Raw genomic sequence first — 14,767 nt, 5'->3', positions numbered from 1 at the left:
GCTTAGTGGGTCGCACTCTCGCTTCTGAGTCAGAAGGTCGTGGGTTCGAGCCCCCTCTTCCAGAGACTTGAGCATAAGATCTAGGCTGACACTCCCAGTGCTGTGCTGAGGGAGTGCTGCACTGTCGGAGATGCCGTCTTTCAGATGAGATGTTAAACCGAGGTCCCGTCTGCTCTCTCTCGAGTGGACGTTAAAGATCCCATGGCCACTATTTCGAAGAGGAGCAGGGGAGTTCTACCCCAGTGTCCTGGCCAATATTTATCCCTCAATCAACATCACTAAAACAGATTTTCTGGTCATTATCACATTGCTGTTTGTGGGAGCTTGCTGTGCACAAATTGGCTGCAGGGTTTCCTATATTACAACAGTGACTGCACTCCAAAAAAAAAAGTATTTCATTGGCTGTAAAGCATTTTGGGACATCATGAAAGGCCCTATAGAAATGCAAGTCTTTCTTTTTTGTCTCAGCCTCTAGCTGATAGTTTGTAGAATGTTATAGATTTGTACAGAACATCTACACACCTACTCATTAATCCAGATTTGAGCGAATTGGGTTTTATTCCTGCAATGTAGAAACAATGAGTATTATCTTGTCAGCTGTGGCCCAGTTGGTTGCACTCTCGCCTCTGAGTCAGAAGATTGTGGGTTCGAGCCCCACTCTAGGCTGACACTCCAGTGCAGTGCTGAGGGAGTGCTGCACCGTCGGAGACGCCGTCTTTCGGATGAGACGTTAAACCGAGGCCCCGTCTGCCCTCTCGGGTGGACGTAAAAGATCCCACGGCACTATTCAAAGAAGTGACGGGGAGTTCTTCTGGTGAGAAAATGATTTAGATAGAACAATTTATTGACAAAATTAAGATTTCAATTCAAAGAACATAAGAATTAGGAGCAGGAGTCGACCAATCGGCCCCTCGAGCCTGCTCCGCCATTCAATAAGATCATGGCTGATCCAATCTTGGCCTCAACTCCACTTTCCCGCTCTCTCCCCAGACCCCTTGACTCCCTTTTAGTTCAAATCTCCACCTTGAATATATTCACTGACCCAGCCTCCACAGCTCTCTGGGGTAGAGAATTCCAAAGATTCACGACCCTCTGAGAGAAGAAATTCCTCCTCATCTCTGTCTTAAATGGGCGACCCCTTATTCTGAAACTATGCCCCCCTAGTTCTAGATTCCCCCACGAGGGGAAACATCCTCTCAGCATCCACCCGGTCAAGCCCCCTCAGAATCTTTTATGTTTCAATAAGATCACCTCTCATTCTTCTAAACTCCAATGAGTATAGACTCAACCTGCTCAACCTTTCGTCATACGTCAACCCCTTCATCCCAGGAATCAACCTAGTGAACCTTCTCTGTACTGCATCCAATGCAAGTACAGGAAACTTTTTTTTTATCCGGCACGGACGGGACCGACGTGGTGCCGGTTCATCAAAAATTCCGGATAACCGAACGCTATAGTAAAAGATACGGAGCTGAGAGCTCCGTATAAAGCAACAAACCCTGTAACAGCTTCAGAACAATGGGCACAAGTTGCAAGCGTCTCTCTGTAGCTTAGCAACAGCTGCAGCCACACCCTTGCACAACAACAAATGGAGTAAAAAAAAGTAATAAAAGCTACCTGAACCTACTCCTGAATTTTGCCGGTTAACCGACATTTCCGGTTATTTAGGTGCCGGTTAATCGAAAGTTTCCTGTATATCCTTCCTTCAATATGGAGACCAAAACTGTCCGCAATAAAGGCCAACATTCCATTAGCATTCCTAATGCTACCTAAATAAGTAATGCTGACCAGGCTGAGTCTCGGCCAGCTCAGAATTTCCTGAGGTGAATGAGTTGATTGGTTTATATTTTGCCACACTCCTGTTCTGTTTAACTCTGTTTTTAAAGCTATTTCTGAATGAGGAAATAAAAAGATTTTTAATGGTGCCAATCATGCATAGATTCTCAAGTTGACAATCTAAAAATGGATGCTTGTTTTCCTTTGCAGGAGAGGAGCCACAAATCCTATCGACCTCTCACTGTGCTCACCTTTCGATTAAACTACCTTTTCAGTGAACTGAATTCTGCTTTCTACCACCTCTTGAACCTTGTCCTGCACGCAGTGGTCTGCGTAATCTATCTCAAAGTATGCCAGCTGTTCCTGGACAAGAGATCCAGCCTGATTGCCTCTCTGCTTTTTGCGGTTCATCCAATTCACACAGAAGCGGTAAGTAAGGGTTTATGACGGGCGTATGTATGTAAGCTGCAGTATGTACAGTGGATTGTACAAACTTAACTCAAGCTACCTCTAGACCAGACTATTCCAACGCACTCCTGGCCGGCCTCCCACATTCCACCCTACGTAAACTTGAGGTCATCCAAAACACGGCTGCCCGTGTCCTAACTCTCACCAAGTCCCGTTCACCCATCACTCCTGTGCTCGCTGACCTACATTGGTTCCCGGTTAAGCAACGCCTCGTTTTCAAACCCCTCCATGGCCTCGCCCCTCCCTATCTCTGTAATCTCCTTCAGCCCCACAACCCCCTTTAATTCTTTAATTCTGCCCTCTTGAGCATCCCTGATTATAATCGCTCAACCTTTGGCAGCCGTGCCTTCTGTTGCCTGGGCCCTAAGCTCTGGAATTCCCTGCCTAAACCTCTCCGCCTCGCTACCTCTCTCCCTCCTTTAAGACGCTCCTTAAAACCTACCTCTTTGACCAAGCTTTTGGTCACCTGCCCTAATTTCTCCTTATGTGGCCTGGTGTCAAATTTTGTTTTATAACACCCTTCTGAAGTGCCTTGGGACGTTTTACTAGTTTAAAGCCACCATATAAATACAAGTTGTTGAAGTCAGATGCGCAAAAGACAATTGGATTTCGGAATCTCTTTTCCTAACGCAAGTCAATGTACGTATTAATAAAACGAAAGATACTGCTACATTCTCCATTTTTAATTTAAAAATAATTAATGTTCTGCCCTAGTCAAGGCATCCTGCTCTCAGTTACCCATTTTAGGAGTGATGTTAGCAAGTTCTTCACACAGAGGAGCTCCAGATAGAGTGGTAGAGGAAGAGGCCCTACCAACATTTAAGAATCTTTTAGATGCTACAGTGGGGGGCGGGGGGCTATAAGGTATTTCCGGGTGGATGAATTATAAAGGACCAAATGGCCTCCCTCCGTATCTAGTGAGCTTCCAATGCTGGTCACGTTTGCCGTTAGGAGGCTTATGTGAGGAGGGGCACAGCTCAATCCCAGATGTCATCCAGCTTGCCGTACCCTCTCTGGAGCACAGAAGTGTCCCCTTAGATGGTGCCCTGGCGAATGTTCCAGGCTTCAGTATTGTGAATTTCTGGACTCGCCATTTTGAGTGTACCCGCTTGGCTGGTGAATCGTAGACTGGTCTGGTCTGGTGGCAGTGGTATGACATAATTTGTGTGTAGTACCAAATGTTCGCCACTGTGTGGCACAAGTGAGCTTAGCAGTGTGCTTTGCCACACACGACCAGCAATGGTTTCAGATTACATAGGGCCGTATTTTGCGAGCCCCACGGTACGAGGTGCGCACCCGCCCGGAGGGGCCGAGCAAGTTCCGGGTTTAGGCACGTGAAGCGCGTGTGCGAAAACCCGGAACTTGCGATCTGCCAAGAATCCTCTTGACAGATCCTCCGCATCCCTGTGAGATGGGCCTCTGCGGGCGGGAAGGTGTGCTGTTTGTCCAACTTCCACTCGCTGAATGCCCGTGAAATTCTTACGCCTGGTAAAAGCAGGAGTAAAGCCTGCTTTTTCCAGCATAGGAGTTTTAAAAAATAGATAAATAAAATTTTAGCACTCATTTATACATTAAAAACGCTGTCCATTAAGGTAAGTTTATTTTTAGCCCCGTTAAAACATATAATTTTTTAAAATTCTGTTTAAAATATTTAATTAAATGACATTTTAATTAATTTTGAATATGTAATTAAAAAATTTTATTTCATTGGCCCAGAAATTCGGGTCGGGGGCTTCCCGCGGGTGTAAGCCCCCGACCTGCACTTACCTTGCGCGCCGGCCGTTGAGCTGTAGGGCCCCGTGGAATTCCTCTCTGGGGCCTGGCCCAGCTGCCGGAGCGCTGTGCTTGTGTGTCCCAGGGGCGTAGTTAGTGCGATGCGTCCCCTGGGATCATGTGAGCCATGGGCAGCCAATCGGAGGAGGGAAAAGCCCATTCATAAGATTGACAGGTAGACCTGTCAAAACTTATAAATACTACGGGCCTCAAAATAGCAGTAAACCTTCAAATAATTTTTTTTTTAAATCACACTTTTTAAATAAACTATAAATTACATGAAATAACTATTTTAAACAATAATTTAAATTTTTGAAAAAAATAATTTTATATTCTAACGGGGCTAAAAAATAAACTTACCTTGCTTTAAAGTATTTAAAAATAATAAACCTGTGGAAAAAATGTTTTAATTTTAATTAATTGACCACTTACCTTGTAAAAAGCAGGCCTTACGCCTGCTTTTTAAATGTGTAAACCCTGCAGGCTTACCCTCCCGGGAAAACCTGTAAAAAAAAACTAAGTTCAAAGCGCACGCGCAGCCTCCCCTGCGCGCGTGTTCAACCTCTGAACCCCTTCGTTCAGGGGAACGGAAGTGCCGGTTTCCCGCGCATGCGCAGTGCATGCAGGAAACCGGCACTTCCATTGGGCCTACGGGTGAGTACCCCGTGCGGACTCACTTGGGGAGAGCTGCATTTCTGGCCCAATGTGTTTGCGTATTTTTTAAGTGATCCCCATCCGTACTCATGGGGTTTCCGTACATACACAACTCCCAGAAGTACGAATGGGGATTCCCTTCTTTTATTGGTTGGGCCGACCCACGTGATCCCAGGGGCGCTTGCGAACCGCCTGCGCCCCGGGATACGTGGAGCTCTGCCCTGCGCAGACCCGGAGAAGCCTCAGGATCGCGAGTCTCCGTATCTCCCGGGCCACCAGGAAAACCCGTAGATTTTTTACAGGTCGGAGGCGTCCGCCCGCGGGAAGCCCACGATCGCAGATTTCAGGCCCAATGAATTTACAGCACATGAACAGGCCATTCGGCCCAACTGGTCCGTGCTCCACATGAGCCTCCTCCCACCCTACTTTATCTAACCCCATCAGCATATCCTTCTGTTCCTTTCTCCCTCACCCAGCTTCCCCTTAAATGTATCGACACTATTCACCTCAACTCTCCCTGTGGGAGCGAGTTCCACATTCTCGCCGCTCTCTGGGTGAAGAAGCTTTGCCCGAATTCCCTGCTGGATTTATTGGTGACCGTCTTATACTAATGGACCCCTAGCTTTGGACTCCCCACAAGTGGAAATATCTTCCCCACGCCTACCCTATCGAGCCTTTCATAATTTTGACGATTGGTACCTGTGACTGGCTAAGTATTTAACAAATGCAGCTGAATGGTAAATAGACACTTGAACCGTAATCTACTTAAGTGAAGATTTTCACAGCACAGAAGGAGGCCATTCGGCCCATCGAGTCTGCGCCGGCTCCTTCGAAGAGCAATCCAGTCAGCCCCACTCCCTCGCTCTTTCCCCATATCCCTGCAGTTTTTTCTCCTTCAAGTATTTATCCAATTCCCTTTTGAAGGCTACTATTGAATCTGTTTCCACCGCCCTATCAGGCAGCGCATTCCAAATCCTAACCACTCGCTGCGTAAAAAAAGTTTTTCCCTCATGTCACCACTGGTTCTTTTGCCAATCACCTTAAATCTGTGGCCTCTGGATATCGACCCTTCAGCCAATGGAAACAGTTTCTCTTTATTTACTCTATCTAAACCCTTCATGATGTTAATCACTGTTTGCTATTTGTAGTGTAAGTGCGTGTATAAAGAGCGCGTTTATGATTCCTGTCAATAACACACAGCACAAATGCTCTCCCAGGGATTTTCTCAGGCAATGCAGCCTTCCAGTGACAAGGTGAGGATATTACAGTAATGCAAACCATAATAAGTTTAACTTTATACCTCACTTCAAATTATATATCTACTATAGTTTTCCAGTAGAGTTATTTAGAAACGATATTTGTGAAACTATTGTATCAGTCATTTCAGCACATTATATTTGATGGTGTGTCTGGTTTGTGTAGGTGGTTATAAGCAATGTTCCCCCTAAGGTGCTCGGCCAGGCACCGATCCTGAGGTCCCGCGTAGCCCGCTCACCAACTCTGCCGCTGGAAGAGATATGGGGAGCGGCTGCGCAGCTAATTTAAAGGGCCCGCGCAGGGGCGGGGGGAATTAGGGGGAACATTGGTTGTAAGCCTGCCAATTTTACCAGTAGGACCATGATCTGAATCCAGCTTAAGCTAATGAAATGAAGGCCACTCTCCCTCCCTCTCTTCCCCCCCTCTCTCTTCCCCTCTTCTTCCCCCCTCTCTCTCCCCCCCTCTCTCTCCCCCCCTCTCTCTCCCCCCCTCTCTCTCCCCCCTCTCTCTCCCCCCCTCTCTCTCCCCCCCTCTCTCTCCCCCCCTCCCCCCTCTCTCCCCCCTCTCTCTCCCCCCCTCTCGCTCCCCCCTCTCTTTCCCCCTCTCTCTTTCCCCCTCTCTCTTCCCCTCTTCTTCCCCCCCTCTCTCTTCCCCCCTCTCTCTTCCCCCCTCTCTCTTCCCCCCTCTCTCTTCCCCCCTCTCTCTCCCCCCCTCTCTCTCCCCCCCTCTCTCTCCCCCCCTCTCTCTCCCCCCTCTCTCTCCCCCCCTCTCTCTCCCCCCCTCTCTCTCCCCCTCTCTCTCCCCCCTCTCTTTCCCCCCCTCTCTTTCCCCCTCTCTCTTTCCCCCTCTCTCTTTCCCCCTCTCCTTCCCCTCTTCTTCCCCTCTTCTTCCCCCCCTCTCTCCCCCTCTCTCTTCCCCCTCTCTCTTCCCCCTCTCTCTCCCCCCTCTCTTTCCCCCCTCTCTCCCCCCCTCTCTCTCCCCCCCTCTCTCTTCCCCCCTCTCTCTTCCCCCCTCTCTCTTCCCCCCTCTCTCTTTCCCCCCTCTCTCTTTCCCCCCTCTCTCTTTCCCCCTCTCTCTTTCCCCCTCTCTCTTTCCCCCCTCTCTCTCCCCTCTCTCTTTCCCCCTCTCTCTTTCCCCCTCTCCTTCCCCTCTTCCCCTCTTCTTCCCCCTCTCTCTTCCCCCCCCTCTCTTCCCCCCTCTCTCTCCCCTCTCTCTTTCCCCCCTCTCTCTTTCCCCCTCTCTCTTTCCCCCTCTCTCTTTCCCCCCTCTCTCTTTCCCCCCTCTCTCTTCCCCCCTCTCTCTTCCCCCCTCTCTCTTCCCCCCTCTCTCTTCCCCCCTCTCTCTTCCCCCCTCTCTCTTCCCCCCTCTCTCTTCCCCCCTCTCTCTTTCCCCCCTCTCTCTTTCCCCCCTCTCTCTTTCCCCCCTCTCTCTCCCCCCCTCTCTCTCCCCCTCTCTCTTTCCCCCTCTTCTTCCCCTCTTCTTCCCCCCCTCTCTCCCCCTCTCTCTTCCCCCCCTCTCTCTTCCCCCCCTCTCTCTTCCCCCCCTCTCTCTCCCCCCTCTCTTTCCCCCTCTCTCTCCCCCCCTCTCTCTTTCCCCCCTCTCTCTTCCCCCCTCTCTCTTTCCCCCTCTCTCTTTCCCCCCTCTCTCCCCCCTCTCTTTCCCCCCTCTCTCTTCCCCCCTCTCTCTTCCCCCCTCTCTCTTTCCCCCCGCTCTCTTTCCCCCCTCTCTCTTCCCCCTCTCTCTTTCAATTCAATTCAGTTCAAATCGCTTTATTGGCATGACAAGTTACATCTTATGTTGCCAAAGCATCGAAAAACATTCATGTTTGTACACAAAAATACAGATCTATCCATACAGTGTATAAACAGATATATCCCTGAGTGTATAAATATACTTTCATATAATTTATATATACTCTTTTCTTATATTTAGTGGTTGTCCCTCTGTTTATGGCAAGCTGTAACATAGTGTGCCGCTAGTGTTACACAATTTCTCTCTTCCCCTAGTAGGTATGTGAGTTTTTGGTCGTCCTTCAAATTTCTGAATTCCGGGCATATTTTTGTGAATTTTGGGTAGAAGTTCTCCCTTATGCCCTGATATTTTCTACAAGCTGTGAGGAAGTGCATCTCTGTCTCCACCACTCCCTGACTGCAGTGAGAGCATATCCTGTCCTCTCTTGGTAGCTGGGTCTGCCTGTGTCTACCTTTTTTCAATCGCCAGGCTATGTTCACTAAGTCTGTACATTGTCAAGGTTTTTCTCAGTTTGCTATCCTTTACCATGGTCAGGTAATCAGCCATGTTGTATTGTCTGTTTAGGGCCAAGTAACAATTGAGTTTGCTTTGGGTTTTTGTTGTTTCTGCCCAATATGACAGATATTTTTCCTTTTGCTTAGCGACAATTGTGTTGGGTCGAATTCTTTGTGTTACGCTGTCACTGTCCTGGGGCTGGTTATTGTTAGTAGTGTTAGTAGTTACTTCACTGAGTCCCAGGACTAGTTGACTGAGGGTATTCTTCTTTATGGTCCTCTCTTGGCATTTCAGGGCTTCGTAATGATAGCATTGGGGGTTGCTCATTTCTAGGTGTTTCCAAAATTTGGTGGCTCTTTTTTGGATAGTGATTATTAATGGATATTGGCCTAGTTCTGCCCTGCATGCATTGTTTACGGTTTTCCTTTGAGTCCGGAGGATACTTTTACAGAATTCTGCATGTAGGATCTCAATTGGGTGTTTGTCCCATTTTGCAAATTCTTGTTGTGTTAGCGGTCCCCACACTTCACTGCCATAGAGTGCAATTGGTTCAATTACTGATTTGAAAATTTTGAGCCAAATCCTAATTGGGATTTCTATTTGGATTGATTTTTTAATGGCATAGAAAGCCCTTCTTGCTTTCTCTTTCAGTTCATTCACAGCCAGTTTGAAATTTCCCGTAGAACTGATTTTTAAGCCCAACTATGTGTAGTTAGTGGTTTGTTCAATTTTGGTTGTTCCTAGTGTGAAATTTATTTTGGGTCCCTGATGTCTGGATCTTTGCTGGAACACAAGGACTTTGGTTTTTTGGGGATTTATTGTCAGGGCCCAAGTCTGGCAGTACGACGCCAGCAGATCCAGGTTCTGCTGTAGACCCTCCTTAGTTGGTGACAGCAGAACCAGGTCGTCTGCATAGAGGAGGAATTTAACCTTGGATTCATATAGGGTGAGGCCGGGTGCTGTAGATTGTTCAAGTAGCTTTGCCAATTCTTTCCCCCCTCTCTCTTTCCCCCCTCTCTCTTTCCCCCCTCTCCCTTCCCCCCCTCTCTCTTCCCCCTCTCTCTTTCCCCCCTCTCTCTTCCCCCCTCTCTCTTCCCCCCTCTCTCTTCCCCCCTCTCTCTTTCCCCCTCTCTCTTTCCCCCTCTCTCTTCCCCCTCTCTCTTCCCCCCCTTTCTCTTTCCCCCTCTCTCTTTCCCCCTCTCTCTTTCCCCCTCTCTCTTTCCCCCTCTCTCTTTCCCCCTCTCTCTTTCCCCCTCTCTCTTCCCCCCTCTCTCTCCCCCCCTCTCTCTTCCCCCCTCTCTCTTCCCCCTCTCTCTTCCCCCCTCTCTCTTCCCCCCTCTCTCTTTCCCCCCTCTCTCTTTCCCCCCTCTCTCTTTCCCCCCTCTCTCTCTCCCTCTCTCTTTCCCCCTCTTTCAAATTCAAATTCAAATTCAAATCGCTTTATTGGCATGGTAAGGTACATCTTATGTTGCCAAAGCATCATAATACATTTATGGTTGAACACATAAACGCAGTTCTATTCATACAGTGTATAAACAGGTATATCCCTGAGTGTATAAATATACAATCGCATTATTTATATATACTCTTTTCTTAGTTTACTGGTTGTCCCTCTGTTCATGGCAAGCTGTAACATAGTGTGCCGCCAGTGTTACACAGCTTCTCTCCTCCCCCAGTAGGTATGGGAGTTTTTGGTTGTCATTCAGATTTCTGAATTCAGGGCATATTTGTGAGAATTTTTGGTAGAAATTCTCCCTGATGCCCTGATATTTTCCACAGGCTGTGAGGAAGTGCATCTCTGTCTCCACTACTCCCTGACTGCAGTGAGAGCATATCCTGTCTTCTCTTGGCAGCCTGGTCTGCCTGTGTCTGCCTTTTTCGATCGCTAGGCTATGTTCGCTAAGTCTGTACCTTGTCAAGGTTCTTCTCAGTTTGTTATCCTTTACCATGGTCAGGTAATCAGCTATGTTGTATTGTCTGTTTAGGGCCAAGTAGCAATTGAGTTTGCTTTGGGTTTTTGTTGTTTCTGCCCAATATGTCAGATATTTTTCCTTTTGCTTAGCGACGATTGTGTTGGGTCGAATTCTTTGTGTTACCCTGTCACTGTCCTGGTTCCCCCTCTCTCTTTCCCCCCTCTCTCTCTTTCCCCCCTCTCTCTTTCCCCCTCTCTCTTTCCCCCTCTCTCTTCCCCCTCTCTCTTCCCCCTCCCTCTTTCCCCCCTCTCTCTTTCCCCCTCCCTCTTTCCCCCTCTCTCTCTTTCCCCCCTCTCTCTTTCCCCCCTCTCTCTTTCCCCCCTCTCTCTTTCCCCCCTCTCTCTTTCCCCCCCCTCTCTTTCCCCCCTCTCTTTCCCCCTCTCTCTTTCCCCCCTCTCTCTTTCCCCCTCTCTCTCTCCCCCTCTCTCTTTCCCCTCTCTCTTCCCCCTCTCTCTCTTTCCCCCCCTCTCTCTCTTTCCCCCCTCTCTCTTTCCCCCCTCTCTCTTTCCCCCCTCTCTCTTTCCCCCTCTCTCTTTCCCCCTCTCTCTTTCCCCCCCTCTCTTCACCCCTCTCTCTCTTTCCCCCCTCTCTCTTTCCCCCCTCTCTCTTTCCCCCCCTCTCTCTTTTCCCCCCCTCTCTCTTTCCCCCCTCTCTCTTTCCCCCTCTCTCTTTCCCCCCTCTCTCTTTCCCCCTCTCTAACCCCCCCCTCTCTCAGCCGTGAGGAGTTTGGGTTTCTTGGGCCCAGTTCTTTATGGGTGCAAGTCCAAAGCACAAAATTACCAATCAATGGCCATGTAGCTCACAGGCCCCAAGAAGAGGGTGGTATGGGGGCAGATAGTTACTGTAGGATTGCTGTTCTGATGCCAGGGTTTTAAGTACAATGGGGAATCTCTGTGCGACAAAGCAGTAAATGTGTACCTGACCTGGGCTTGCTGAATGCTGACACTAGCTGCCTGAATTGGAAAGTGCTTTATTCCCTAGCAGTGACATCTCTCACCTTGATGAGCATAAATATATATTTTTTAAACTACCAATCATTGCATGGAAGATATTGAAGATAAGTGATTTGATTAAAGTCAACAAATTCCTGTCTTTTGGTAAATAGTCACCTTGGGGTTTAGAAGCTTAACACCATATGCCGAATGTGTTCAAATAAAGGAGTGTTGGTCTTGCGAAGAGATTTACATCTCTCTCTTTCTGTTTATACCACAGGTTACTGGAGTCGTGGGTCGGGCTGAGCTCTTGTCCTCTGTTTTCTTTTTGGCAGCATTTTTGTCGTACACTAAGTCTAAAGGTCCCAACAATTCCATCGGTAACGTACTTCCCTTTTCCGTAACAGCTACTAAAGTCTGTGTATCTGGACTGTGAGCACAAATTCATTTAGCAATCAGTTCATAACACCAAAAGCTGGTGGTTTAAAAAATAAATAAAAATTCTCATTTAGACAGTTTCAAGACTGCTTGGCTTAATGTGGGTTAAAATTGAAATGGCAAATGAACAGGGCGGAATCTATCTTAATTTTTCAGCAAACTGAGCCTCTGAATGAGCTCGAAAGGTCACGGCAGCCAGCGATCGCGAAAGGTCAGTCCCGAATGGTCCTTCCTGTGTCAAGCTGCTAGTATAGTCGTAGTATGATACCGCACAGAAGGAGGCCACTCTGCCCATCGTGCCTGAGCCGGCTCATTGGTAGAGCTAACCAATTAGCCCCACACCCCCCTGCTCTTTCCCCACAGCCCTGTAAAAAAAAATTCCCATCCAAGTATTTATCCAATTCCCTTTCGAAAAATAACTCTTGTGAGCTAGGAGTCTGATGCAGAAAGTCATCATATCACCTAGGAGTCTCCAAACTGAACTGCTGAGCAATCCACTAGTGTAGAGTTCCCATTTGACATGGGCTTTAAAAACTGAATTGGAGATACATTCATATCCAGTACAAACTGAGCTTGAAGTTGCAGTATTAACTGGCCATCACTTCCCAGTTGAGGAACAGCACCTCATCTATCTATTCGGCACTTTGCAGCCTTCCAACCTCAACATTGAGTTCAACAACTTCAGATCATGACCACTGCTCCTGTTTTCTTGTACAGCAGGTGTTGGTAATGATTCTGCTGTTGCCATTTACACCTCCTCTAGACCCATCTTTTGTTTCTTAACTTGTCCCATTACCATCTCCTTTTGCCTCGCACCATCATCCCTTTTGTCATTTAATCTCTCCTGCCTTCCATCCTATCACAGACCTTCCCTTTTATTCTTTCATCCGCCCCTGCCACCCCTTCTCCCTGGCTCTGCACTTGCTTAAAATCTGTTACATCTCTTAACTTTCAGTTCTGACGAAAGGTCAGCGACCTGAAACGTTGACACTTTTTCTCTCTCCGCAGATGCTGCCTGACCTGCTGAGTGTTTGCAGCATTTTCTGTTTTTATTATCACTTCCCATTTCTCTGGCTGAAGGACTTGAATGCTTTGTATAGTTTATCTGTCCTGCCTACCCACTCGGCCCCTATGTTCTACGTCCCTTGTTCTGCAACTCTTGTGTCAGGTCTTTGGGAACTGCACCTAAATTCGCTGGGGTTAAGTTGGTGAGATATGTTAACTACGATAGCAATTCTTTCTAGCCATCTCCGAAATGTTGTAATGCCCAGGCTTAATCAGCTGATGCCCCTGAGTAGGACTAGGGGATGTAGCCTAAAAATTAGAGCCAGGCCTGACCGGAGCGAAGTTCGGAAACACTTCTACACACAAAGGGTGGTAGAAGTTTGGAACTCGCGTCCGCAAACGGCAGTTGATGCTAGATCATTTGTTAATTATAAATCTGAGATTGATGGCTTTTTGTTAACCAAAGGTATTAAGGGATAAGGGGCAAAGGCGGGTAGATGGAATTAGGTCACAGATCTACCATGAACATTGAATGGGGGAGCAGGCTCGAGGGGCTGAATGAAAGAAAGAAAAGAAAGACTTGCACGACAACCGGACATCCCAAAGCGCTTTACAGCCAATGAAGTACTTTTCGGAGTGCAGTCACTGTTGTAATGTGGGAAACGCGGCAGTCAATTTGTGCACAGCAAGCTCCCACAAACTGCAATGTGATTATGACCAGATCATTGTTTTTTTTAGTGATGTTGATTGAGGGATAAATATTGGCCCAGGACACCGGGGAGAAACTCCCCTGCTCCTCTTTGAGATAGTGCCGTGGGGTCTTTTACGCCCACCTGAGAGAGCAGATGGAGCCTCGGTTTAACGTCTCATCCGAAAGACGGCACCTCCGACAGTGCAGCACTCCCCCAATACTTCACTGGGGAGTATCAGCCTAGACTTTTGTGCTCAAGTCTCTCTGGAATGGGCCGAACTCGCAACCTTCTGACTCAGAGGTGAGGGTGCTACCCACTGAGCCACGGCTGGCCTCCTCCTGTTCCCATGTTCCTGTGAGCTGTACCTCTTCGAAGGTGGAGGTTGATGGCTTGGGTGGCCACCCACAGCTAGGATTCAGTCTCGCCACAAGCGCGATGCTGTATCACGGTGAATGAACAGAAGGTTAAGACTGTTTAATACATTTATTATAGAGCTGGGCTTGCTTAAACACTGGTGCTGGGCTATTTATCACCGAAATGTTTTTCCTTTGCTGCTGTTGGCCACCCAGAGACTGATCCACACTGTTAGTTTGCAGTTGCTCGGCACCGTGTCTGGTTACTGGGAGACTGCATCTGTATAGGATCCCTCGACCAACACCTCAAAAACAGATTATTTGGTCATTATCTCATTGCTGTTTGTGGGAGCTTGCTGTGCGCTATTTGCCTGCTGCGTTTCCGACATTACAACAGTGACCGCACTTCATAAAAGTCCTTCCATTTGTTGTAAAGCGCTTTGGAAAATCCTGAGGTGGTAAAAGGCACGATATAAATGCAAGTTCTTTCTTTGTCTTTTATTTACTGGACTATTTTTCTTCAATGAAAATCCAGATGTTTGCTCTTAGGGGACTGATTAGACAGAATGAATTAACGATGTCTTTTTTTCCCTCCTCACAGTGTGGACGCCTATCGTGGTCACTGTCATTTTAGTTGCCATTGCAACTTTATGCAAGGAACAGGGGATAACGGTCATCGGCATATGCTTTGTCTATGAAATCTTTGTTGCCCAAGGGGTAAGTAAGATACTGTAAATGTATTCTGACGAAGGGTCATCGACCTGAAAGGTTAACTCTTGTTTCTCCCCCCATAGATGCTGCCTGACCTGCTGAGTATTTCCAGCATCTTCTGCTTTTCTTACTGTAAATGAATTGCTCATCTAGTTGGCAACAGGTTGTTGTTGAGTCCCATGTAGTTGGCGTCTATCGTTTTAATATATGTTCCAGAGGACAGAATAGCCTAAGAAACTGTTTCCACTGGCAGGGGGGTGGGGGGTCGGTGACCAGCGAGCGCAGATTTAAGATAAGCCGCAGAAGAGCCAGAGGGGAGCCAAGGAGAATTTTGTTTTTTTTCCCCTGGAGATTAGGAGGATGGCCAGGAAACAGCGGGCGAGTCTTGTGCCCATTTCTCACCCCCCCCCCCCCAAACAAATCTTCACACAGGTTTTTTTGGGGGGTGGGGGGTGGGGGAATGGGTGGGTGTCTTGGGGTTTTTCCAG

General features: G+C 47.9%; 1 protein-coding gene across 3 annotated transcripts in view; it reads left to right on the top strand.

The window, feature by feature from the left end:
• The window catches only part of tmtc3 (transmembrane O-mannosyltransferase targeting cadherins 3), a 92,362-nt gene that overhangs the window by 22,528 nt on the left and 55,067 nt on the right, over positions 1-14,767 (top strand). Inside the window, exons 3-5 of one of the 3 annotated variants that reach the window (XM_086009497.1) lie at positions 1,987-2,205; positions 11,361-11,460; positions 14,170-14,285. In XM_086009497.1, the coding sequence (XP_085865623.1) occupies positions 1,987-2,205; positions 11,361-11,460; positions 14,170-14,285 (435 nt within the window). Of the gene's footprint in view, positions 1-1,986; positions 2,206-11,360; positions 11,461-11,561; positions 11,730-14,169; positions 14,286-14,767 lie in introns of those variants that run through there. The other 2 variants (XM_086009499.1, XM_086009498.1) reach the window with 2 other exon arrangements.

Source organism: Somniosus microcephalus, chromosome 16 (assembly GCF_052327205.1).
Source record: "Somniosus microcephalus isolate GS21.2 chromosome 16, FLI_Smic_1.0, whole genome shotgun sequence".
Classification (NCBI taxonomy): Eukaryota; Metazoa; Chordata; class Chondrichthyes; order Squaliformes; family Somniosidae; genus Somniosus; species Somniosus microcephalus.
Note: the sequence above shows the minus strand (reverse complement) of the source record. Positions and strands in the feature narration are given on the sequence as shown.